At 35.4% G+C, this 27,887-nt stretch overlaps 1 protein-coding gene across 1 annotated transcript; it reads right to left on the bottom strand.

The window, feature by feature from the left end:
• Positions 1-91: 91 nt before the first annotated feature.
• Positions 92-27,887, bottom strand: LOC121408873. Its single transcript, XM_041600561.1, has 17 exons — positions 27,709-27,887; positions 15,423-15,602; positions 13,372-13,466; positions 12,295-12,378; positions 11,484-11,734; positions 10,786-10,887; positions 10,155-10,280; positions 9,411-9,508; positions 8,892-8,932; positions 8,193-8,268; positions 6,331-6,501; positions 5,697-5,745; positions 4,398-4,630; positions 3,867-3,951; positions 3,142-3,291; positions 2,631-2,747; positions 92-1,977 (listed from the first exon to the last, which is right to left on the bottom strand). The coding sequence occupies exons 1-17, from the start codon at positions 27,835-27,837 to the stop codon at positions 1,361-1,363; spliced, it is 2,604 nt and encodes an 867-aa protein (XP_041456495.1). The 5' UTR covers positions 27,838-27,887; the 3' UTR covers positions 92-1,360.

Below are 27,887 nucleotides of genomic sequence, written 5' to 3'. Positions count from 1 at the left end.
CTCAAAGTAGCAAACTTGAAAACAATACTACCACTGGAATTAAAAATTTTGTAGTTCTTAATCATACATCCCCCCCAAAAAAAATATATATTTATATAATGAAAGTTCTACAAATATTTGGCAAGTATCACAGAACAATTCCTAGAGATTCAATCTTAAAGTTAAATCCTTATCATATGATTGTGCATCATGATTTCCATCTTTTTTTTTTGCTTGTATACAAAACAATATTTTAGGTTTATGAAACATGATTCTTGTGAATGCTTTTTGCATGATTTACTGTATATATTTTCTTCTTTTAATCTATTCTTGCATCTTTTGTTTGTTTCAAATTTGCATGAATGTTAGAATGTGGAAATAAACCATTGGACTTTGAACCTTTATGACATCATCATATTGCATATATCATCAGTGTTGTCCATATGCTCTGCAGCAATAAGGAAAATGCCAAAATGTCATTACTTTCTTTGTTTAACATCTGATTTTGATGAAATCAATTCCGTCATTTGCATAACAACCAGGATGTGCATGTATTGTGTGGCTACACAACAACTTCAAAATGTCAGAACTATCTTAATATACATCATATTTTGATGATATTTTCAATGTTATACCTGTTTGCTTTTTCTCTCAATTTATTAAAATCATCTACTATTATTTGTTGAAGTAGACTTTTATAGCCTTTAAACAATGCATGGTAAATGAGTATTCTGCAGCCAAAGACTACAATAGCTAACACACATCCTCTTTGTTTCCTGCCAAATCTGTTGATTCTTCCACTTTGAGCCCTTTATACAATAACCACTGGTCTTACACAGTCACCATCACTACATTGTGGGGTGAAAACTTTATAACACCTTCCATACCTGCCATCAAAAACACATTTTAGCTGGAATGTTGACAAACTCTTTAACTGATACACTTGCCAACGCAGTGCTATGCTAGAGAATCATCCTTCTTGAAATGAAGAATACTTTATTATTCCCCACTCAAAGTATTAAAATAAAGTTACCAGCAGCATAAATATTTACGTAATACTTGCATTTACTCTGATCTATGGAAGGATTGTCCTTCTAATGAAAACTTCAGCATCGTTCACTGAGCTTGCTGAAAAATCACTTGTATATTTCCAAAAGGCCTCAATTTTTGTGGTCATTGATGCCTCAACTTGTACAAGTGTTTACCATGATCTGGTAAATAATTGCCTCCCAACTGGTGACGCATGATTTCAACTTTGCACACAAAATCACCCACGTTCAGACTAACCTGCAGGAACTCCTAAGGGACCATAGACTCTGCCGCCATTGCTACTCCCATTTCCACTTAGAAGTAATCTGATCAGTAACGGGACTGACCTCTCTCAACTGAATAGCAAATCATTCATGTAAGCTGGGTCATCAGCATCCAAGAAATCATCCATATCTTCTTCCGGTATTGCCCAGTCTCCACCCCTTCCATGGTCACCTGCCAGCAGGTGCTCCTCGACGTCTACAAACTGAGCTAGGTCTGGATTAGCATGGGCAAAGTGGCCTGGTCCAGCAGGTCCTGCTAACTCAGTTGCAGATCCAGGGTTCAATAACCCATGACTGTCCTTCAAACAATCACCCAAATGGACATCCGGGTGAGCTTGGGACAGGTGAAAGTTTCCTGCTCCATCTATGCCGTCCGTGCCTGGAACCAAAGGAACTTCTCCACTAGTCTCCTGACCAACCTCTATGAACTGTTCAGGGTTACCTACAACAGGGCCACTACCCTGACATTCAGCAGGTTCTGGCTGCACTATGCCATCCCAGGGTTCATCTGATTCTGCAGGCACCTCAAGATATTCAATATTGTTCCTTGTTTGTCTGGTCCGAGGGAGATTAAGATGCGCTGCAAGATTCAATATAGGGCGTTCATCGTCTAGAGGATCAACATCCACTTCAAAATCCTCCTCATCTTCTTCACTGGTATCACTTGCATCTGCTAACCGTTCATCTGTTGCATCAGTGTTAATGAAAAAAGAGATGCATTTGTCAAATTTTTCCTGACATATAAATCATCTCAGCAATTGAATAAGAGAACTAGAGGGTTCTTATACAAGGACCAGGGGAAGAAATAGTTCTATACACAAAGGGTTAAAAGACAACTTTGTGGCCACAATTACTGTATTCATCCATTTAAATATAATCATGACAGAATTTAAACAGAAAATGTATAGGCCTACACCATCAATACAAAAAATCTTACAGAAAAAATAGAGATAACTTGTTGGATGAAAAACTTCATTTAAATATATACAGGCAATAAACAGAGCAAATCAGCTTTTGCATAAAATATTCTTTATTTCAATGTAAAAATTATTATACTAATATCACAATAGGATTAGTGCAAAATCATTATTTTCAAAGATATCGAATCCATTTTGAGTTAAAATGTTCAAGATAGTTCAATGAGGATTTTCACTTTAATTAATGTAATTCTAAACCATTTCTTCATCTTCCTTTTATCTAAGAAAATGTTATTTCCGTTTTCCACTAGTCTACTTTTCTAGAAAAAAATACTTTTTTTTACTGCAATGGCCATAGCTTTGTATCTTTTAGTAAATATTGCAAGATTCAGCCATAAATTGGATGGGATGATATTCATACCATAGGTAAGAGTTGGAAAGCGCTGACCAGGAGGAGCATTGAAGTTCTGTAGACATACAGTAACACTCTTATCAATATCACCAAGCTCTGCTAAAGATTCCCTGGTTATTGCAGTTCCTGTGGTGCAACAGATCAGAGGGGATTAAGATCAATGGCACAAATACTATCATTTTCATAGATTGATACTATTGAAGCTCTTAGAATCATAATCATTGAAAAATTTTCAACCATGATTAATGAGAAGACAAATATTTTCCATCATTGGAGATAAAAGGAAATATTTGGCATTGGTGTAATAAAATAATGCACACGGAATAGTGGGTATATGACATGAACAGCTATTATTTGCATGTACCAATCTTGTTGCATATGTAATTAATGAAATTTACAATGCTATTTTCAATATTATTTTTCTTTATTCATTCCAATAAACTTGTCATTGGGGAGGACATGCATGGCCTGGAACACAGGCTCACACAAAATTCATGTTCCAAAGATATTGTCAACTGACCTCCATAGTCAAGAGTCAAAGGTGAAATGGCCTCTGTCATTGTATCTCTGGCTTCAAGGAATACCTGAACAGAGTTGATGGTTAAAGCAGTACATCCGCATACATCAAGCTCTCTAAGCCTCAGGCAGTGAGCGGCAAGGTGTCCAATAGCTGTGGAATGAGGTCAGTTAAAAACATTCAAATAATGTAATGTGATATCATTTTTCATCTCCCCTCTTTACCTCCCTCCTTCTTAATCCGTCCCTCCACCTGCTGTCTTATTATTCCTTCTCCTCTTTCTCCCCTTCTCCTTCCTCTTCTTCTATCTCCATACCCTTACGATCATTAGCTAATGCAATTACAAGTGAAAGACCTACTTTGGATCACCATTGTATGCTTGTGCATAAAGTCATATGAAATTTTGAGAGGAAAATTAAATGACCCCCCCCCCATTCCCTTTATTTATAGGTCCAGTATGGGAAAATTCTTTGTCACAGAGACCATTCAGTATGCATTGGAGCATGGTGTTGAAACATGATAGAAAAGACACTTAGTGACAATACATGTATTCAATATTTTCTGTCTTTAATAGTATAACATTGAACAGTGATGGTAAAGCTTTTACACACCCTGTGTGGAAACTTCACAAATACAGATGGTTAGGATTTCCACTGGTTTTAAATCATGGTTCCAATGACATCACCACTTTAATACTCTATTGACTAGCCAATCGTGCGATTGATTACCTTCATCGGTGATATGCAGAGACCTAGCAACCAATGTCTGAAGTCTTCCTGCCAAAGCTAGATGCTTAAAACCTTCATCGGTCACCTGAAAGAAATATACAAACAGTAACCATTCATCTGCATGTATAAATATTTTTATTTTCTGACATAATCACATCCTATTTTGTGTTTTACTTGTTCAGGGTTAGCATATGTGTACATCTCTATGATATGTTTGTGCCCTGGGATAAAGGCTGGGCTGAAGTAAGGATAATTCTTGGGAGAGAGTGCTAGTGGATAAAACACTTATAACTACATCATCATCATCTTCCTCATCAACATCATCATCATCGTCGTCATCATAATCCTCACCATCATCATCAACATAATCATCTTCATCATCAACATAATCATATTTATCATTAACACCATATTTTTCATAAAGGCATTTGGCAAAGCAACTTTCATATTAGAGAGAACAAGTTTTGCTAAGAGCAACTGCAGATATTGTAATTGTATTCAGTTAACATATTTTCTGTAGAAGATCCCCACCTTTCCCAGATAGCTGATATTGAGGACCTCAAGACAAGGGCAGTGAGCCAGGGATTGCATCCCTACATCCGTGATCTCCTGGAAGTTGCATCCATCTATCCGGAGTTCTCTCAGTCTTGTGCAATGGCGAGCAATTTCTGAAAGGATCGCATCACTCATCTCTTGATGGTAGGTGAGATGCAAGGTGTCCAACGATGTCAGGTTGATCAGAGTCTTCAGACCAGCAGAGGTCACTGTGGCAGGCAATGACAAATGTTATAAACTTATAAATGAATAAAGGTAAAGGCAAGCTCTACGAGAGGTGAAAATTAGCTGGCTTTAAACAGTTTTCACTTTCTTTTCATGTCATTCGGAACAATATCAAGTATTATAGCATTCACAGCAGAATAATGGGCGGGACTAAATGAGAAGCCTAAATATTTTTGTGATATTTCAACAAAAAATGGGTTTATTTACCACGATTGTTTTTTTTCTGCATTCACATTAAGTCCAAACTAAAGGAAGTTGAAAAAGAAGTAAATTCAAAATGGATCACATAGTTTAACGAATCTCTTTAGCCTTCCTTAAAATAATTCTCATAACAATTCTTATTGCTATTCTTGAATCACAGCCAGCTAAATTGTGCCATTTCAGCACATTTTATTTCTGTACATCAGCAAGAAGCATACATGCATAGATGTGTTTAAGTCTCTATACAAAAAATCGAAATCTAATAATGTATGTCATGATAATTCCCATCCCTGAACTTATATATTTTCAGTTATTTACATCACAATTTTATTCTGTCTATTCATAATTCACTTTTAGCCCCTGCTTTCTTTTTTTTGCAATTGTTTATATACTGTAGTTGCTAAGGTTATACTTATACCTACCCTTGTTATTCATATAAGCCTATCTATTTTTTTCTTACCATTAATAATAAGATGATCAATAATGTTTTCATGTTGAACTTGTATTATGCTGATAATTTTATGTCTTACCCTGTTCTTTGATATATGCCTATCTTTGTAATTACTATTTTATCATGTCTTTTTATACACCAGGACCAAGATGCAAAACAGTAATTTTATCTCTGATCTTGTGAACCTGTTTAAATATGTGTGAATAAATAAATAAATAAAATAAATAAATAAATTACTGGTATGTCCATTTTAAAGATTGCAACAGCTGGCATCTATGTATAAATTTAATGACTAGGAAGAAAGAAGGCTATACTTCAATTATTGTACACACAATGTAAAGAAATATTGCTATCATTTAGAAATGCAGTTCAATATAGTTCTGAAAGGATGTTAATACCTTTGGAGTGAACACCACACATCTTTAGATTCTGTAGACTCTTACATCTCTGTAAATATTCAGAATAAATTATCACCATAATTCGTCAAAAGATGAAAAAATAAAAATCCTAAAAACATAACTTTCTATTTTTGAATTGATAAATTTGTAGCAAGCCCTATCCACAAGCTTTACTGTTATCAGGGACCCTTTTTGCATGTAATGTTTTGTTGTATGCTACCTTTAAATATCATCCCAATTTCCAGTGGTTGGAACAATAAATGCATTTCCAGTATCCTGAGGATTGGAAAGATGTACTTTTTATTGAAAACAATTATCATCTAGGCTCTAATAGGCATAGGTAGAACACAATTTTGGAGAAAAATACCAGTAGTTTGGCAAAAAATGATGCTGCCACTCACAATTTACAGTTGGCATCTCTAAGTTATCTCATATTTTTAAACACTTTTGAAATAAATGATAGACAAGATAAAATTAGTATCTACAACTGATTACAACTGTTAACAATTATCACTGCACATTAAATGTGCTGTAGCATTCATCAAACACTTAAATAAAGTAAACAGGAGATAAAGGAACAAAACAGACTGGAAACACTAAATCTTCTAGAATGAAAAACAGAACTGAAATTTACCACTGTGAGATTGATGAAACCTTTATCAGAAATGATCATACAGCCACTGATGTCAAGTTCCTGGAGATTCTCTCCACACTTTGCTGTGAGGCAATCTAATCCTTTATCATTAACGCTACAGCAGCCATTCAATAAAACAACCTTGCAGTGCTTGTTCAGGATGTGAAAGCACTGTAACAGATGCAAGATTCAAATTTATCAAACACACATGATCGCAGCTATAAGATTAACAAGTGGAATGCCTCTGGCCGTCTCACCTGCATCATGCGGTTCAATATAGCAGCAGTGCTGACTTTGAAAACAACTCTAACTCGCACAAGATGTTCAGTGATACAAGGTTACTCTTATGTCCACTTTTTATGAACTAGACCAATAAACTTACAGAGATATGATGGTTATTCAACAAACAAGTGGAATGCCTCTGGCCGTCTCACCTGCATCACGCGGTTCAATATAGCAGCAGTGCTGACTTTGAATACTACTCTAACTCGCACAAGATGTTCAGTGATACATGGTTACTCTAATGTCCACTTTTAATGAACTAGACCAATAAACTTACAGAGATGTGATGGTTATTCAACAAAAAACCCCAACATGGCCAAAGTTCATTGACCTTACATGACCTTTGACCTTGATCATGTGACCTGAAACTCAAAAAGGATGTTCAGTGATACTTGATTACTCTTATGTACAAGTTTCATGAATCCCATCCATAAACTTTATAAGTTATGATGGTAATTCAACAGATACACCCAATTCGGCCAAAGTTCATTGACCTTTGACCTTGGTCATGTGACCTGAAACGCGCACAGGATGTTCAGTGATACTTGATTACTCTAATGTCCAAGTTTAATGAACTAGACCAATAAACTTTCAAAGTTATGATGGTAATTCAACAGATACCCCCGATTCGGCCAAAGTTCATTGACCCTAAATGACCTTTGACCTTAATCACGAGACCTGAAACTTGCACAAAATTTTCAGTGATGCTTGATTACTATTATGTCCAAGTTTCATGAATCAGATCCATAAACTTTCAAAGTTATGATGGGAATTCAACAGATATCCCCAATTTGGCCAAAGTTCATTGACCCTAAATGACCTTTGACCTTGGTCATGTGACGTGAAATTCATGCAGGATGTTCAGTGATACTTGATTAACCTTATGTCCAAGTTTCATGAACTAGGTCCATATATTTTCTAAGTTATGATGACATTTCAAAAACTTAACCTCAGGTTAAGATTTCGATGTTGATTCCTCCAACATGGTCTAAGTTCATTGACCCTAAATGACCTTTGACCTTGGTCATGTGACATGAAACTCTACTATGCAGGTGAGACAAAAACAAGCAACTCAGAAAATGCATATTTTGATGAATGATTGAATGAGAGTGTAATTGCAATATTATGAATGAGAATTTTCATAAGGATGTTTCTTGGGGACATTTTTTTTTTGTTTTACGTTTACCAAATTATTGATTAAGGCAGTTGCAAGAGTGATTAGAGTTCAGGAGCTGTTTGCACATTACATGTACTTTAACTGAGACTGCAATCAATGATATCTATCATGGCAACATTACTAAACAGTTTATCAAAATCAATATTTCAATTGTAGTTATTATCAATGTTGGATACGTAACTAACAATGGTAAAGTTACAATGATTATTTAGTTTTGTGCAATATAATATAGAAAATTTACAAGCAAATGACAGATTGCTTCCTGCTTCAAAAGGAAGGAGACATACCTGCAAATAATTTTTAGTGACAATTTGATAATTAAAATATTAATTTGGGCTTTAAACATAGTTTTGTAAGGCATTAAGATGTCTGAAATATTAAATAGCTTCAATGGGATACTAACCTTTCCATTAACGCGACGATTCTCTGTCAAATCAACATGATACAGGTTTTCACAATTGTGAAACAGCCACCAGACTCTAATATAAAGATAAACAACACTTTGACATGAAAAACAAAATAAATGAAATCTATTCCTAAATAATAACAAAAAAATATATATTCTTCTTAGTCCAAATGATAACCATATTTAATAGTAACAGGGATTTAGAGGTAGCAAGGTTATATTGGGTCTGGTACAACTGTCTCAAAAAGCATAAATACACCTGTACTGGCTCTCAGTTTTCATATGAATGAAGATTACAGAGATTAAAGCTATTCTTTGCTGTGATATAAATTCAATTTGTATTAATGTAAAAAGTAATGAATGGCTGCAATAAATGAATCCAGATATCAATGATTTCATAATCCTAGATGAGTTGCATAAAAGACTCCCATTGCAACACACTTTAACTGAGAGTTAATATGAAAACATATTTATTGAACACTTCTCATGTTAAGTACTGAAAAAGTGTTTTGCAATGGATTTAATTTTTCATATCTTATTTATCTTATGTCATTCAGTTACTGGATTCATATCTCTTTTTGCATGATTTTTTTTTCTAAATTGCAAAAAGTGTATACATAGAAACAGTTTTCCATCTCTGTAAAAATAATTTAGAACTACATGTAATATGAACAAGTAAATAAATATTTATCTTACCCTTTCTCTCCAAGCTCCTGACATCCTTTCAAAATGATCCTCTGGAGAAAAAAAATAGATAAGCAAAATATTAGTACACTAACAAATGAAATATCTATGTGTAAAATAATGGGAACATAATACACCATTTAGCAACACAACAATCTAGAATTCCTAAACTAACTCAATGTGCAGGTATCAATAAATATAAAGACAGTCGTTTGGTCATATTAACATCATGTCCATTTCTTGGGCAGAAACACCAAGACATTGGCACGATAATACAGATGATAATTTTTTTCCTTTTAAGTTTGAGACCTAGAGTCTAGAGAAACATGAAGATGGCTCAAAAAAAAATCTTTACAGCAAGAAATTCAACACTTGGCCCCACTATAACACAAAGGTTTGAGATCAACTTGAAAATGGATTCAGGGTTGCATGCGTTTTTTGTCAGCAGACTGAGCAGTAGCAATCAGAATTATTCTTTCAAATATGCAATTGATTGCAATCCTTTGTGTTATGGAGCCCTGAAATACATACTTCAATTTTCCTGGAGCCATTGGTGATAGTCTTGATGCTGTTGTTATCCACCTTGGAGAATGACAAGTTGAGTGACTTCAGCTCTCGGCACACCTGACCTGCAGATTGTTTGCATAATAAAGAACATTCAACAGCACGATCAATGACATCTTCTCGGGCCCTGTTGCAGGGAGAGTTGCAATCAAATGCAACTCCAAAATCAAACACAACTTGATTTTCAACCAATCAGAAGATGATTATTGAGTTGCAATTAAACACAATTCTTAATGCAACAGACCCTTGAATTCTTTGCACATTAGAGCCCTGTCTTATTTAGCATTAAGACTGATTTAATGGGCATGCGACAATTTGGTCAAATACCAATAAGCAGGTTGTCCAAACTAGGCCAAAGAGATTTAAATAAATTTGGTGTACTAGAGATTTATGTATCAATCATATAGGAATTGAGAGAATTAACAATGAAAATATTTGTCTCAATCATCTCTTAGTCTAAATATGATGTAATGCCCATAAATTTGTGTACAGCTATAACAAAGGAGATGAATTTTCGCTGCATGAGTTGGCACAGATTCTGATATGTGTATATTGTGTGCGACTCGATGCAAAAATTATTGTATTTGAGACTTGATACACTGATTCACATTCATGAATATAAGTCAGCAGTCTGTAGTGCTACCTCTGTACACAAAAGAATATCACAGTGGTATTTGGGTCATGTGTGATATGTCTTAAGCCACCACTTACCTATACAATTAAGTGATCTTACAGAGAGAAACCTTGGAGAGGCCGAGATGTCCAAATGTTTGAGATTGTAGCAACCCTTGAATAGAATAGACTTCAAGATAGCATCGGTCATTACAGTGGGGCCCACTGAAATGATACAAGGTAGAATAAGATGAGAGAATTTAGGAGGAAGGGTTTTACAGTCATAGATGTGATTATTCAATATTCCACAAAGGACTTCCATAGTTCCATGCCATCACCTGAATAGTAGATAAACAATGAGGAAGAGAAAGGGAAAAAAGAATTGGAGAGAATGTGCGAAATTGTCAAAGAGATGCCCTAGGGCAAGCAAAGGAATATAATCTACCTAATTGATCATGAGAGCATTTTGGCATTCAAGTTAGAATTTAAATATCTGGGGATGTAATTCAAATGTCCCCTCCCTTCTCCTGCATGTGTTCATAAAACAAACCAAGAGAGGGAGAAAAAATATATATACATAAACATGGAACAAATAGGGAGTAAGAAAGAGAGGGGGAGCTAATACAAAGGGAATCAGGAAGAGAAGGGGAAAGGCTGATTATAAAAAGAGAGTAAGGGAGGGTGTGACAGAAAGAGATTGGTGATAAGAGAATCAAAATGAGATACCAACCTTGTTCTTCTGAGAATGAAAATCCCTTGAATATATTAGTGAAGTGAAGGGAAGACTGAGAAAGCCATGTTGCTTCACACACCTTTCGCCATCTCTTGCATACTGTAAAAGAAGACAACAAAAATAATACTTCCAATTTCTAAGCACTTTACATCCTCGCCATTTGATGATTTTTCCTTGCATCATATTATTACATTAAGTACACCGACTCTTGAGCGTGCACAATCAAATCTGGAAATGGCCAGATCAAAAAGACAAAACAAATCAAAGTTATCAAATATTTCAACATTGTTAATATAACATCATTAAAATAAAGATCAAACTTGATTATTAAAATTAAGTTTAAAAACAGGTCAGTCATATGACATACGGCCTTTCATCTCATGGCCCCACTATAAGATCAGAAAATAGTCATTATAGATAAATAAGCTTGAAGTCTGAAGTTGATGTGTACATTCTGAAGATATATGAGAAAGACTCTCAAGTGACACAACAATTCGCTTAAATATTACATGATCTATATTCACCTGACAAAATACAGATCATTTCTTACATGGTCAAGTAGCCTAAGATCTTGATAAGCATGTCATCAGAAAGAACACTGACCAAAGACCTTTCTTCAAAGATCTTTCTTTAATCCTCATTCTAAATGGATGGTAGCTTGACAAATATTTGTGGTGAAAATAATCTAGACTCACCTGATTCAATAGCAATCCTTTCTTGCATGGTGAGGTAGCTAAAGATCTTGATAAGCACGTCATCAGGAAGACTATTGACCAAAGAATCATCTTCAAACACCTTGCCTTCATACCCATCCCCAATGGAAGGTGGCTCTTCTTTAACAGTCTGTGGCATTACATCAGCTTTGGATTCATGGCTGGAGGCTACCTTGCTCTTGTCCTTTTGGCTTTGCCTTGACCTTCTCTGCACATTGCTGCATTTCATTAACCTGAAAGATATAATTGTTTTATAGTCATATAGACCAATTTTTTTGGAGGAATTTGCCAACAGAGTAACTGGGGTTATAATTAGTTGGAACATAATTTTTTAATGTAACACAAGAGCACACCTACTTAGGAGACAAGAATTGAAACACATGAATTTAAGCAAAAAATTAAGAAACTAATGAAATCCTGCATGAAAATATAAATTCTTTATTACTCTTTATTTCAAAAAAGGTGTTTAATATCAGCTCTTCATTAAAAAAACAGAATGACTTCAACAGGAGGACATAAAGACATGGTGGATATGAGCTTAGAAACTGAGTTTATGCAGATATATGTATCAAGTAGGCTCTAAACTTTGCAAACTTTAGTGTCAAACTGCACTAAATTATAATTTAATGAAAGCTAATTGCAATTTGATAAAACGCCAAATTTATCATTTCTTATCATGATACAGAAATCTTCATAAAATGTCTATTATTACTGATTATCATTTTTATTATCAATTTAAAAATTATTATAATGATCATCAGTTTCATAATCAGACATAAAGGCGCTTACTTACCTCCCATCCAGAGTAAGTTCATAGTCAGAAGCAGCCTTAGCTCTCTCTGCTTCTGCCCTCTTCCGAAAAGTTATGAATGCTAATCTAAAAAAAAATAAACATTGATAGTTAGGGCAAAATTGGTTTATTTTCTTACAAGTTAGTTTGGGAATTATAACATATCAATAGTATTGTTTTGTAAGAATGAATTGTATGTGACTGTGACAGAATCTGCTCCCCTTCCAGACGTGTTTGCTGTATGAGCACTGCTTGCAAAATGAAAAGTGGTATGAATCACAAGATAGGCCAGATATCCAGCACATACAAATAGGAATTCTTGTATTTCTTTTTCCAAAGCCATTGCATGTGCTGAATGTAAAAAGCAATGATTGAAAATCAGAAAGTACTTTGATCCACATGATTGAGAATATCTATATATATTTTGAAAGTGTATCTTATCTTGCACATCTGCTTCCCAAAGCCAATGTGAATGTGTGTTCCTAATTTCCCAAGGACTCTTAAAAATAATGGAACATTATTGAAAAGAGGGAGATAAATGTACTCTAATGAGGAAGTTACTGTACTCATTCATAAGATTAAGCTCAGCGACATGTTGTGTGGAAAGTACTGTAAATAGGGTATGAGGCTTTAGAAAATTGTCTGCCTCCACATTTTAATCATGTCTAACAACAACAGCTGTTCAAGTTTTTCAACAACAACAAAAAAAAGAGTAAAAACAAAAAATCAATTCTGTAAAAAGTTTCACAGGATATATGGGCAAACTCATGATGCTAGATAAAAATATTATGACATCATAATGAAATTAATATGATGTCATATATCATAATTCATGATCTCAAAGTGAAATTATTGTGATGTCAATAAATTGTCCTCCCATAACTTAAAGACAATTTTGTAGACTTCAAACATATAAATAATGTGCCCTCTTGGATGCCCTCCCCCCCAAAAAAAAATAATGATAAGTAAATGAAAATAAAATAAAACAATAAAATAAATGAAAATAAATAAATAACTACATTTACAAAAATATATATACAAAAAATAAAAAAAAAATTGGCCAAAGTAGATTTTTTTTACCCTCTTGATCTCTTTCTGTTGCGATCTCTCAAGAGGTTGACCTGAGTCACATGACCAAAGTAGCTGAAAAAATCCTTAAGCTCTCCTGTCCGGACCTACAAATTCAGAGGATAATCAAAAGGCTACATATATATTTAAAGGTCAAGTCCACCCCAGAAAAATGTTGATTTAAATCAAAAGAGAAAAATCCAACAAGCACAAAGTTGAAAATTTCATCGAAATCAAGTTTCACTTATTTTTCACAAAATATTCTTGTCTTTTATTGTTTGAATTATATACAACATTTCAATTCCTACAAATTTGACAATAAGGACCAATTTGACTGAAACATAAAATGTTAAACAATGGTAATTCCAAATATTCAGGGAAAAATAAAATTTCTTTCACATTACCATGAGGAGAAATATAAAATATTTCCTATTAGGGGCCGTGGAACGGTTTTAAAAGTGTGTGTGGGGGGGCTGACCATACAAAAAAATCACAATCATATTGTAATTTTTACGTTTTTGTTCCGGTTTTGGAAAAAAGGTGGGGAGGCTGAAGCCCCCCCCCCCACCGCTGCCCCTGCATATAATATAATACAAAAGATTGAAAAGAAATGGTGAGTGGGTGATGTTATCAGTCCTCTCATTTGCATACAGACCAGCGCCCAGTCTTAAAAAGAGTAATTTTAGACGTTGCTGGCTTTCCATAGTTGCAATTGATCAAATCACTGAATTGCAACTCTTTTTAAGATGGGTCCAAGATTTGCATATAACTGTTTTTTCAAATAAAGTGAAAATTAAAGTCACAACTTTCTTATTTTACATCCGATTTTGATGAAATTTTCAGTGTTATGCTTGTTGGATTTTTCTCTCTTTATTTAAATCAACTTTCAGTTGGGTGAACTTGTCCTTTAAGTTATGGCACAAGGGGGAAAATTAGGGCTCTAGAGAAACAGGGGGTTAAAAAGCTTATCTTCTGTCTGTCACTGTCTGTCTGTCACTGTCTGTCTCTCACACATGTATACTCAATTTCACATATACCCCTGTTCTTATTTATTTTTTTCAATCATTTGTATTTCAATCCTTTATTTTTATTGCTTCTTGGCCTAAATTGACAGTAACATATTATCCTGGCACAAAATGCAATAGTAGCTTAACAGTAATTTATTTTGATAAGTTATATATTATTTGTCATTTTTAGATTGAAATTCAATTTGTACTGGGTAGGTAATTTATTGATGATAATCACATTTTTTTAGCATATGCAGTCTGTCATGAAGGTATAAAATTGTGCCAAGCTTTAACCCTAATTTTCCTGGGGGGTGAGCGGTTACAATATTACGCAACATTAAGTAAGTGCATGTCAGGCCCAAAATTGCTAAAAAATGTGATTTCATGTTCAAATCCAATGCAAATTGTGTATTTAGTCAAAATTCATAAATGTATCATTTCTAATTCTACTGATTAAACTTAATTAATTTTGCCTTGTTTATGATCAGAATTAAGTCTGGAACGATTTACATAAATAAAAACAAAAAGTAAAAAAACAAAGAAGTACGTAAAGAATTAAAAAAACAATAAAATACATAAGAAATCGGTCTTGGCATCAGATTTTTTTCATTCACAATTGTTAGAAATACTATAAAGAATATTTTCACCAAAAAATAGCATTCTAAGAGCTATATTTAGTGAATCAAAGCAAAAAGTATGATTTCATGAATAAATTAGCATAATTGATTCATATAAAATAAAAAAATTAATTCAGTGAAATTCACCAAAGCAACTGCATAGATTAAGTCATTCTCTATCATCATGCAAATTTTTGTCGTGATCGCGCAATCCGCGGCTGAGATCTTGATCCCCCCCCCGGGAATGACAAGAATAAAAATACCCCGGGAGATTTAGGGTTAAGAACCACATAACCAGGCTTTTCAAAATATTTGGCTATTTGATATTTTTACCAACTCCGCGCCTTACAGATTCATCATGAAAATTATCTAAAGTGATAAATTTAGCAATTATCAGCCCCGGCCATGTCCTGATATTTTGGATTAAAGATGTCCTTACCTGATAGCTGATGTTGCTTACAAAGATCTTGGTATCACTGGACTGGTCATCTTCATCTCCCATAATACAATTATTAGAAGGAACATCACCATCATCATTCCTCTTACTTTTTATGGGATCCAACTTCCTTCTGTCACCCATGGTCTCCTTCTCCTCAAATTCTTCATACAGCGTCTTAACCTTCAGATTCAAATCAAAATGATCAGTCCTTAGAATCAGTCACTTGTTGCACCTTGCAGTTGAAGTTTGCAATCACCCATCTATAAAAGGTCAAGTCCACCTCAGAAAAATGTTGATTTAAATCAATAGAGAAAAATCAGACAAGCACAATGCTGAAAATTTCATCAAAATCGGATGTAAAATAAGAAAGTTATGACATTTCAAAGTTTCGCTTATTTTTAACAAAATAGTTATATGAACGAGCCAGTTACATCCAAATGAGAGAGTCGATGATGTCACTCACTCACTATTTCTTTTGTTTTTTATTGTTTGAATTATACAATATTTCAATTTTTACGAATTTGATGATTATGACCTCCTTGCCTTAAGCACAAAATGTTAAAATAATGGAATTCCACGTGTTCAGGGAAGAATAAAACTTCATTTCACATGACAATGACAAGAAAATCATAATATTTCATATTTCATGTAATAAAATACAAAAGAAATAGTGAGTGAGTGATGTCATCAGTTCCCTCATTTGTATACCAACCGAGATGTGCATATAACTGTTTAGTGAAATGAAGCAAAACTTTAAAATGTCATTTTATAACTTTCTTATTTTACATCCAATTTTGATGGAATTTTCAGCATTGTGCTTGTCTGATTTTTCTCTTTTTATTAAAATCAAGTTTTTGTTGGGGTGGACTTGTCCTTAAAGTAAATTCCTCAAAAAAAAGTTTGGAAATCTGACTTTGATCGATTGGGGGGCAGTCAAATATGTTGCTGTACACACGCATGACCAAAAAACATGTGTTTAAAGGCCCAAGGGGTGTTTTTCAGTTTTGGACACGGGCCGCGCGTGCACTCGTTAAGAGCTTATAAGGCAATAAGGGTATCAAAAACAGCATTTGCCCAAAAGAAAAAGAGAAAAAAGCCAAACATTGCCACCCTTATTTTGTATCATAACCTTGTTCATTGAGAATGAGTGCCCGCAGGCACTCATTCAATGAACAAGGTTATACTATAACCTTGTTCTCAGTTATATCTCCATGTGTGGCAAAATAAGGGTGGCAATGTTTGGCTTATTTTCTCTTTTACTTTGGGGCAAATGATTGATTTTTTTACACTGACAGTTTCCATTACACCTTTTATTCATATAACTCGGCTCTTATTTAAATTTGATTCTTTAAATCATTTTTTTCTTAATTAAAAATAACCCTTCCTATGAGATAAAAAATGAAAATTTTCTTGCCATATTACTTTCCACCAATAGAGGGCGTACCCAAAAATATGCCCAAAATTCAAGTTTTTGAGCGCGCTGGTGAATACAAAAATCATTCCCAAGTTACTAATGAAAAATAAATTGCAACTGTATGGAAATTAGTAATTTTGGTCACAAAAGCGATATTTTAATGATTTTTTAAAGTGTGTGCCCTGTACAACATTGGCATACCATAGTCCTACCTGTAGATTCCCCACAGGCAGGGTGGTAGCAGTGAACAAGTGCCCGCAGGGTCATATTCTGTGACAACTGTTTAGGGGCCAAAATATGCATGTGTAAATAAACTGTAATAAAGCCTGAAAAAAACACGGCATTATCGTGAAATAGGTGTCCAGTTTCCTAATTCCCCCGGACACTTACCAAATGAAAAACATGTCCTCCTTTATTAAAGGCTCAGTTTCGGTTCGCCGCGATATGTCTCCCTCTACTCTAGCTCTCAATCTCTCGTCTGATCGATGATGTCATCATATAGCTTTATTTAGTCGCTCGTGCGCATGTATGGGGAGGGTTCTATGGGAGGGTTACGTGTGGAAAGAGGTATCCACTGTGTACAAGTCTATGGAGAATTTCTCTGTGCGTTTCTACACACTGGTGTCCTAATACACGAGTAAATTAAGGCTTGTTAAACTTTGTTAACTAGTGTTTTTTAGTTTGATTTTGGTATTTTGGTGTCCTATTTCACGACTATATTAAAGCTTGTTCACCCTTGTTAAATAATGATTGTAATTTATATTTTGGTGTCCTATCTCATGACTAAATTAAGGCTTGTTAAACCTTGTTATTTGGTGGTTGGATGTCAATGAGAAATTACGTGGGGAAAGAGGTGTCCACTGTGTACAAGTCTACGGAGAGTTTCTCCGTGCGTTTCTACAGACTGGTGTCCTATTTCACGAGTAAATTAAGGCTTGTTAAACCTTGTTAACTAATGATTTTACTTTTAATTTTGGTGTCCTATTTCACGACTAGATAAAAGCTTGTTAACCCTTGTTAAATAATGATTTTAATTTATATTTTGGTGTCCTAATTCACGACTAAATTAAGGCTTGTTAAACCTTGTTAAATACTGTTTATTTGTGTTATTTATAGTTTACAATATAATGATAGCCTACTGTCTAAGTGGCAGAGTGGTCTTGAAGAGGAGGGAAATGAGGGGTAGATGGAATATACAGGTTAATTACCATTTTGATTTAACTATTTTTTTTTGGGGGGGTGTCCTATTTCATGACTAGATTAAAGCTTGCTTATTCGTATTATGTATAGTTTGCGATATTAGGATAGCCTACTGTCTAAAAGTGGCAGAGTGGTTTTGAAGAGGAGGGAAATGAGGGGTAGATGGAATATACAGGTTAATTACCATGATTACTGATATTGTTTTGACTGATTTTGGTGTCCTATTTCACGACTAGATTAAAGTTTGGTCTTTCGTTAAAAATAAAAACATATTAAGATAAATGTGGTAGAGCGGCCTTAAAGAGGAGGGAAATGAGGGGTAGATGGACAGTTTTTGTTTTACAATATACTTTGTGCCCTATTTCACACAATTCATATGATTCTGACTTTTGCGAATTCGTCAACTCGATTGGCCATAGAGCGCTTCGAGTGGGTGGATACTAGTCTGTACATGACTTGTATACTGTACGTGTAGGCCGCGAAACCTATTCAGATTTTAAGGCGTGGTTTGTTTTGCTCAGTAGTCAAGCCGAACAGACCACTCCTACAAACTGTCTCACATAATTTTCATGCAATCATACATTCTCGAAATCTCCGGGCGAAAAGTACAAATTGCACGTGCATCAGATCGATAAAAGTATCCGTATATTGTAATCGACAAATTCCCTAAATAATTTAGTGTGGCCGTGTAGTGGTTGCAATTGGACATTGATATACTTACCCCCCCTCCCATGAATGTCTACAAACAGTTCATAAAAGGTTCCTTCTCAAGTCAATATATCAAATAATTTCAGCTCCTGCTTTTTATGACCATACCACATCTTGTTTGTGATTACAAAAAAAAATATTTTATGTCACAATTTAGGTCTAAATTGCCAAAATATTTCAGATCGCGGGATTGTGAGAGCAATCAGCACTGGGAATTAAACCTAATTGTGGGCCTAATTGACGAAATAAAGAATAAAGCTTTGATTGTTTGCGAGTGCACAAATGCTAGCAATTGATATATTATTAGCCCACGTGTAGAGTACCTTTATATAGAGAGTAGCGACATAGGGGGACCGGAATTGAACCGAAAGTGAAACAAAATGGCGCCGTGTATTGTTTATTGTTATATCTACCATTGTCTACGAGTGAAACAAAATGGCTCCTATCGCTGAGTTGTCGCTACTCTCTATATAAAGGTACTCTACCCACTTGGCCAAACACACTCCCTCTATCTCTCACATCTACGAAGAAGCCAAAACGTAGATCGTGTGTGCCTTTCGCCGTGCGTTGCATGCATGCACGCACTGTACTGGCCTATAAGCTGATTGGTCGGAAGTGAGTTTGTACATGAGCATAATGGTGCCGCAGTCGCGTGCAGGGCCAAGTGAATGAAGTGTTGGCTAATATAGGGCGTGGCTCATCTCAAGAGTAATTGACGAGTAATACTTTCTTGCATGCGTATCCTTGGGCACGTATCAATCAAATTATGCCAAATAGCTGTCTGTCATGGAGTAAACTACAAGATCATGTAATTTACAAATAAATTCTCAGCGTGCAATGCCGGTGCAATGAAACTATGTTGCCAGTTCAATACTGTGATAGACTACACACGCACACACATGCATGCAAACACTCCATGCATTGGCAAGCTGGCTAGATGGAGTGTACTCACGCTCGTACCCAGCCTCAATCTGATTGGTCGAAAGTCACTTCTTATGCTCACATATCGGCGCAGTACGGTATTCGCGTGCATATAGGAGGTCGTGCTAGAGATTTGTATACATCCCTCTGTGTATAGTTTAAACTAGCTTTGCCTTGGCTTGCCGATCGAAAGCCGTGGCTCAAGTCATGGCCAGCTTGCAGGCACGTTTTTCAAAGTGGGGGGCCGACCATGCAAAAAATCCCAATCATATGGTTATTTTTGCGTTTTTGTACACTATTTTGGAAAAAAAAGTGGGTGGAGGGGCTGAAGTCCCCCCGGTTCCGGGCCCCTGCAAAGATCCTATTATCTAGTAATTGATTATAAATATGCAAACTCCATGATTCCTGTAATGAATGAGTGTCAAGGTGGCGACTTGCAGCATGTTAATGGTCATTAGCAATGTTTGTTTCCCTCTCAGAATATTCATATCTTCATCTCTCCTCTCTCTCTCTCTCTCCCTCTCTCTCTTTCCTTGTGCATTTTAATTCTAAGCTGATTTGACAGAAGTGTCTTCGTATAAAAAAAATAATGGAAATGATTACGCAGGCGCGCACACTTTGGTCGTCTGTATATAGTAGGGCGAGTGCCTCGGGGGTTGTGTGTGCATGTAGACTAGCTTCCATATATGGTTTTAAAAGGCTTGGTTTGTGATGAGCTCCCTGAGCAGAGTGCGAGCAGTTGTCATTCAGTGATTCTGGATAGTAAAGTACTACAAGATCCAGTGCAATCTACTCTTAAAATTCACAGCATGCAACTAACATGACTGCGAGTAGAGTAAAAAAAACTTTTTATTTATTCCACTACTCATGCTCAATATTTTGCCCTATGAGAAAATATGGAATGTACCATAATTTACAAAGGGTAATTACTGATTAGATAATGCATTGTGCAATCAATGCAAAGAAGTCTACTGCCACTTCTCGACTACATGTACAAAAAATGACATCATAAACAGTGTATGCTCCATGAATTAAGGGAGGGGATGATTTCGTCAAATTTTCAATCAAGCATTCACTTTGAAACTAAAATACGTCTACAATATACAACCCCATTGAAATATCAAAATGGAAAGGTCTTGCATAGTAACAAAGTTCAATGCTATATTTTGCGCATGCTCTAAAACTTGTCTGTGATGCCATTGGTTCATGGAAAATATGAGATTATGACATGGAACTAATACAAACCTCATAGGGGTGTTAAAAGTCATCTTGCAACTTGACAATCATTAGGCCCTTATCGTTTTTTATTATTCGGAATGACTTCGAGAAATCGGGAAATCTATCATTTGTGGACCGATATACAGGATATTATTGGTGATGCTAGGAAATGGCCTCGCAATATAAGGTGTTTTTGGACGAAAAATTTGAGACACTGGAACAGATGCTTAGTGGCAGCATTTGTTTTTGTTAATGGCCTTAACCCTGATGTATTTTTAGACTGGGCAACGCTTATGGAACTGTGTAGAGAAAGGTCAAGTTTCAACCACTTTAGAGCGTTGTTTAGATTGTTCGAAGGAGGAAGGAACTACCGACTCTATGCGTGGAATGTATCGACAGGGCGCTACAAGTTTTTGGATGGAACACCAAAATATTATTAAACAGAGGTAAGTGCCCCTACTTTTTTTAATAGAATATTCCTATTATTATGTTAATAGTATAATTATGCAAACTCTTTTCAATTAATGATATTTTTGGCGGCAATCAAGGGTATAAATAAGGGAAAATTGGAGGGAAATCATCACTTTGCCAACATGTTTTGGAGTAAACGCCTTCCAGACCCTTCGACGGGGAGATTCGAACATTGGAAAAATCCATTCAACTTCTACAACCTTTTAATCAGTCTTAATGACAAGTCTTTGTATAGTTGGCTGAAAGAAAACCGCCTAATCGCTGCATCAGTCAACTGTGCAGTCTGCACCAGGAGGTGCAAAGTAACTTCTGCGAAAAAAAAAGGTGGCGTTATCTGGAGATGTCGAGGATCGGTCACTTGGCCTCATTCTACAAGCCACTCCGTCCATCACAACTCTATCTTTGAAGGCTCTCATTTCGATGTCAGAGAAATCCTGGTCTTTATCAGGAAATGGATACTATCCTCTTCACTCCATCGATGTTCCGTGACCGCTGGTATGGACTACAAACGTACTGCAGTGGACTGGGCGAATTTTATGAGAGACATTTGCTGCAAATTCGTCAACGAATTGTACTATGGTACCTTTCCGGAACAATTTTCGGGGGAAGTAGAGATCGATGAAAGTCTATTCGGACGTAGGTGCAAGTTCAACCGAGGGGATCCTCGTGGTGTCAAGGTGTGGATTTTGGGGATGATTGAACGCTCCTCGAATCGCATCATCATCTACCCCGTGGACGAAAGGAACGAGGCCACTCTAATTCCTCTCATCGAGCGTCACGTCACCAAGGGCTCAACGATATACAGCGATGGATGGAGGGCCTACAGCTCGTTGAACAGGAGGGGGTATCAACATTTCACAGTCGAGCATAAGCATACCTTCAAACAGCTGTATAAGAACGACGACACTGGCGATGTAAAGGAAGTTCACACCAATACGATTGAGGGAGCGTGGAAACTGGCGAAAGACCACTTCAAGCAGATGAATGGCACTCGTCTCTCCAACTTCGAAGGGCATCTCTGTGAGGTGATCTGGCGAAATAGGGTCGCTTGTCAGAAGTTGGATCGTATCTGCAACTTCTTCGCCCTCATCCAAGAGTACTATTCACTGGTCCGCAAACCATCGCTAGAAGTTCGCTACCCGGTGTTTGACTCTTGGAACGCTCACCAAGAGGAAGATAGGATAACTAGAGCATTCGAGCCTGAGATTGAGCAGATCCCATCAGATGAGCCAACACGAACAGAGCCGATGGAGCAACATGAGAGACAGCGACCAGTGTCTGGAATGCCATCAACCTCTAAGGAGCAAGTCATCACCCCGCTACCAAAAAGTCCATCTCGTCCCTGCCTGGCCATGAAGCGTCACATTATGAGTCCTGGTCGCAAGTCCTCAAAAGGAAAAAAGAAGGCAGCAAAACGGGACAAAACTACCAGTACACTATGCCACCCAGCCGGTTTCATCCCTGTGGACAAAAAGGGAAAAGCAATTGCAACAAAGACATCTGAACGCCCCTGGCTACGGAAAATGTGACTTCCAATATGAATTCTCATCGGACAGGGATTTTCAGTAAGAAACTCTCTTAATATTCTTTTTCACGAGCTAACCTATTCAATCCTTGCTGAAATAATTAAGAATACCTAACTCCATGAAATATTTTTTTCTTCCTTTATAAAGTCCAAAGTGAAAATGATTATTTTCTCAATAACTCTTTCTTAAAGAAATTAGACTGAAATTATAAGATTCCATGCACATTTTGCAAGCCGTATGTGAATTTATTTATAGTGAAATAATTTCTGAATCTTTTCCAAAATATTATTCAATGTGACATTCTTTATGTGAATCTGCAGTGTAAGGATCCTAATGCTGTTATTATTGTGTGATTGCACTTTTGCTATAGGGCTGCATGACTGTGTTGACATTCGCGGAGATGTAATTGACATTGTAATGTACACATTTTTTAAATGTCGCATAGAGACGGCGTGCCCGGGGAAGTCTTTAATCTAAGCTTTATTTAGTCAGTATGCTATTGAATTGAAAACACAACCTCTAGAGTAGTATGTATTTCTCGTGATAATATAATTATGAATGAAAACATAATTTTGTCTGTTAAAAGTCTAATCAAGCATTATAAATCAGAAACATTGTTGTTTATATTTCAAGACCGACACCCTGCAAGCAGTATTTTGACTGCTAACTTAATAGACCTATATCACGGAAGTCAAAATGGCAAATGTATAAAGTCATATACAATGTTTGGGATTCGCGAATGGGTTTAATGTTATTTGGCCCTACGAGTTTGCTGGATCGAGGCACAATCATTCTATTTTCACTCAAATAATGTTGTGATGTTTATAACGGATTAATTTGCATTATATGTAATAAATAAGAGTTTCGAAAGTTCAAGATAATCATATCAATCATTTCTGATGGAAAGGTCAATATTGAAAATCTCTTTTTGACAACAATTAATAGTCTGATAAATGCTATAGCATATCAATTTTGTGATTCATGTTCAATGAGTGGGAACTTTTGGTATTAAATAAATAAATGTGATTAAACTGTTAAAAATGAAAATATACTTTTTAAATATTTTATGTTCTTATTAGTGACATTGATGTTTTTTGCTGCAACATTGGTCAATGATGGTAATCTTATGTGCTGATTGCTTAAAAGTGTGAATAATTCGCTGCACTTAAAGAGTCTGACTTCATGATCTTTGCTCTGGTGGAGCATGCTTTCAAATGCCAATTGAATGAATATAAGGTGCATATTAGCATATTAGCAAGCCTTAATTTAGTCGTGAAAAAGGAAACCAAAATACAAATCAAAATCATAATTTAACAAGAGTAAACAAGCTTTAATATAGTCGTGAAATAGGACACCAAAACCCCCCCAAAACACTCTAAAATCACTAGTTAACAAGGTTTAACAAGCCTTAATTTACTCATGAAATAGGACACCAGTCTGTAGAAACGCACGGAGAAACTCTCCGTAGACTTGTACACAGTGGACACCTCTTTCCCCACGTAATTTCTCATTGACATCCAACCACCAAATAACAAGGTTTAACAAGCCTTAATTTAGTCGTGAAATAGGACACCAAAATACAAATCAAAATCATAATTTAACAAGAGTAAACAAGCTTTAATATAGTCGTGAAATAGGACACCAACAACAAAATAAATCACTAGTTAACAAGGTTTAGCAAGCCTTAATTTACTCGTGAAATAGGACACCAGTCTGTAGAAACGCACAGAGAAACTCTCCGTAGACTTGTACACAGTGGACACCTCTTTCCCCACGTAATTTCTCATTGACATCCAACCTCCAAATAACAAGGTTTAACAAGCCTTAATTTAGTCGTGAAATAGGACACCAAAATACAAATCAAAATCATAAATTAACAAGGGTAAACAAGCTTTAATATAGTCGTGAAATAGGACTCCAAAACGCTCTAAAAACACTAGTTAACATGGTTTAACAAGCCTTAATTTACTCGTGAAATAGGACACTAGTCTGTAGAAATGTATGGAGATCTCCCCATAGACTTGTACACAATGGACACCTCTTTCCTCACATAATTTCTCATTGTCATCTAACCGCAAAATAACAAGGGTTAACAAGCCTCAATTTAGTCGTGAAATAGGACACCAAAATAAAATTAAAAATAATTAGTTAACAAGGGTTAACAAGCCTTAATTTAGTCGTGAAATAGGACACCATTAAATACAAACTATTCACATAATTTAGTTTCCTTTTTCAGTCTATAATTCAGAAGTCGATTGAAAAACCGTCCCTCGCTGTAAAAGTCGTTCAATAGAATATTGTGTGAGGAGCAAGGAACCAGAAGCGACTGCTCTGTGTGGAGAGTTTCGCATCGGGAACAAAAGGTTTCGCATCAGATCTTTTGAAAATTGTTGAAGCGAGGATTTCTTTAGAAAATCATGGTAAGGTAGATCCCGGTTCAAATAAGTGTCCAGGGGAGGTATTCTGAAAACGTTCTTATCTTTGTTCTTATCTTTTATCTTATCTCACTGAGATAAGAAGACGCTAAAATCATTGCAAATCGGTATTCTGAAAATCTTCTTAACGCGTTCTTATCTCTGTAAGGACTGCCCCCTTCTTATCTCCAACACGCCCATTTTTAAGATTTTACCAATCAAAATGCGCTTTATATTGGCAGTTTAACCAATAGAAGCGTTCCTTATGTGAAGAGAATATCATGGGTGCTGCGCGTTCACCGTTTCTGGCGCATTGCGCGAAATAGGCATTTTATACGCAATGACTGATTTTATCATTTCGAGACGTCCACGTGCAAAAAAAAGTAAGAAAAGTAAATAAAGCAGGTACGAATAAAGAACAAAATATGAAGAAAGAAAGTAAGTAGGTATGAAAGAAAGAAGACAGAAAAGGGTCAGAATGAAGCAGGAAAAAAAAGATGAAAGGGAAAAAGCAGAAAATAATGAAAAAATAAAGAGTAAACGAAAGAAAGCAAGCAAAAAGAATTCAAAAATAAAAAAGAAAATAGAATGAATAAAAGAAGGAAAAGGAAGAAAAAAATAGAACAATTATCCATGATAAAGTGAAGGAACAAAAATGAAGAAAAAAAAGAAATTAACTAAAAGGAATACACACAAAAATAGAAAAAGGTCAAACTAATATAAGATAAAATAAATTAACAAGGAACCGAAAAAGAAAAAAGTCTAAAAAAAACGAATGAAAGAAAGTTAGAAAGAAATAAAAAGAAAGAGAAAAAAGGGAATAGAAATGTAAAAAGTGAAGGAAGAGAGAAAAAAAAAGAAAATTAAACAAAGAAATAAAGATGAGAGAAAAAAATGAAAGGAAATTTGACGCAAATATGAAGACTACAAAAAGATAAAGAAAGAAAGGTAAATTCATAGAAAAAAGAAATAAGGAAAGAAAGAAAGAAAAAAAAGAAAGAAAGAAAAAGAAAACGAAAGGGAAAATAAAAAGTTGGGAAAAAAAAACCGAAAAAAAATCAATGGAAAGAATAAAGAAAAAGTTAATAGAAGAAAGACAGAGAGAAGAAAGAAAGTAAAGAAAAGAGTAAATAAAGAACGAACGAAAAAAGAATGAGCAAAATAAAGGAAAAAAAAGAAAGTAAAAAAGACACAAAAGTGTCAGAAAGCAGAAATAAAAAATAAGAAAAATTAATTATTAAAGGGAAGGAAGAAAAAGGGGGAAAATGAAATGAATGATTAAAAAAGGAAAAGCATGTATAAAAACGAAAAAATGGAAGAAAAATAAGGAAGAAAAATAAAGATTACAAACAAGTGAAGGAAGAAAGAAAGAAAAAAGAAAAAGAAAGAAAAGGAAGAGAAACGGGGGGAAAGCAGAAAAAAGACTCAGTAAAGAAAAAAAAAGAAAGGGATAAAACGAAAAGGGAAAATAAAAAAGGAAGAAAGATGAGTATAAATGAAAGAAAGCAAAAAAAAAAAAGAAATTAAAAGATTCAAACAGAACAAAAGTAAAGATATAAATGAAGAATGAAAGAAAAGAAGAAAGACAGACAGATAGGAAGAAAGACAGACAGATAGAAAGGAAGAAAGACAAACAGATAGAAAGGAAGAAAGACAGACAGAAAGACAGACATATAGAAAGGACAAAAGACAGACAGATAGAAAGACAGATAGAAAGGAATAAAAAATGGAAAAGAAGGGATAGAAAAAAAGAGACGGGCAAAATAAAGGGTGAATGAAATAAATGGTGGGAGAAATACTTGTGGGTACTTGCTACTACTAGAGGCCATCGATTTTGAGCAAGAAAAAACGCGGACATCGTGAGATGTGATAACCCTCTAGCTCTAGCTATCTTAAATATTATCTTAAATATCGTGAAAGATAGGAAAGAAAAAAGATAAGAACGTTTTCAGAAAACCACTTATCTACATTCTGTTCTTATCTTTTAGCGCGCTTTGGTATTATATGCGTGAGTTGTAAATTTACGCGCTCAGCATTGGGTGGAGAGCAAGATAAGAACAAAGATAAGAACAAAAGATAAGAAAAAGATAAGAACGTTTTCAGAATACCAATTTAATAAGAACGTTTTCAGAATACCGCCCCAGTTTCCTAAAGAACGGAATGGCCAAAAAAACTTGTTTAGGGTTGTTTTGCACACAGAGAAAAACTCGTTTAGGGGGTGTTTGGAAATAAATTGGCTATGCGTGCGTATAGCAATACATTTGACTGCCCCCCCCCCCCCCAGAATCATTCAGATTTCAGGGGCCCTTCGGCCTCGATCATACCCACCGTAATTTTCAATACGTGGGACTGATTGAAAGAAAAGTTTCCATACTTCCAAATTATTATAATGAAGTTCATGAAGTTAGGCCTACCAATATTTCTTGACCGTCACAAGAAGCTTTCTTTGATCTCTTCAATCTCCAGAAGTAATATGATAGTGTTGCAATAGTTGCTATCACACATACTGTAATAACAGCTTTGGAATCCTTGTGAATTGGCATACTCTTTGTCGAACTGTCAAGAGAAGTTCAGTCGCAAAGATCGCCGACGA

The sequence above is a fragment of the Lytechinus variegatus genome, chromosome 2 (assembly GCF_018143015.1).
Source record: "Lytechinus variegatus isolate NC3 chromosome 2, Lvar_3.0, whole genome shotgun sequence".
Taxonomy (NCBI): domain Eukaryota; kingdom Metazoa; phylum Echinodermata; class Echinoidea; order Temnopleuroida; family Toxopneustidae; genus Lytechinus; species Lytechinus variegatus.
The sequence above is the reverse complement of the archived record's forward strand: the minus strand, read 5'-3'. Positions and strand labels throughout refer to the sequence as shown.

Coding starts and splice junctions, on each gene's coding strand:
- LOC121408873 (XM_041600561.1), bottom strand. CDS start 27,837: ATGCCAATTCACAAGGATTCCAAAGCTGTTATTACAGTATGTGTGATA. Junction 4,631..5,696: donor GTGTGGTGTTCACTCCAAAG/GTATTAACATCC, acceptor TGCCTGCCACAG/TGACCTCTGCTGGTCTGAAG. Junction 1,978..2,630: donor CTTTCCAACTCTTACCTATG/GTATGAATATCA, acceptor CTGATGCAACAG/ATGAACGGTTAGCAGATGCA.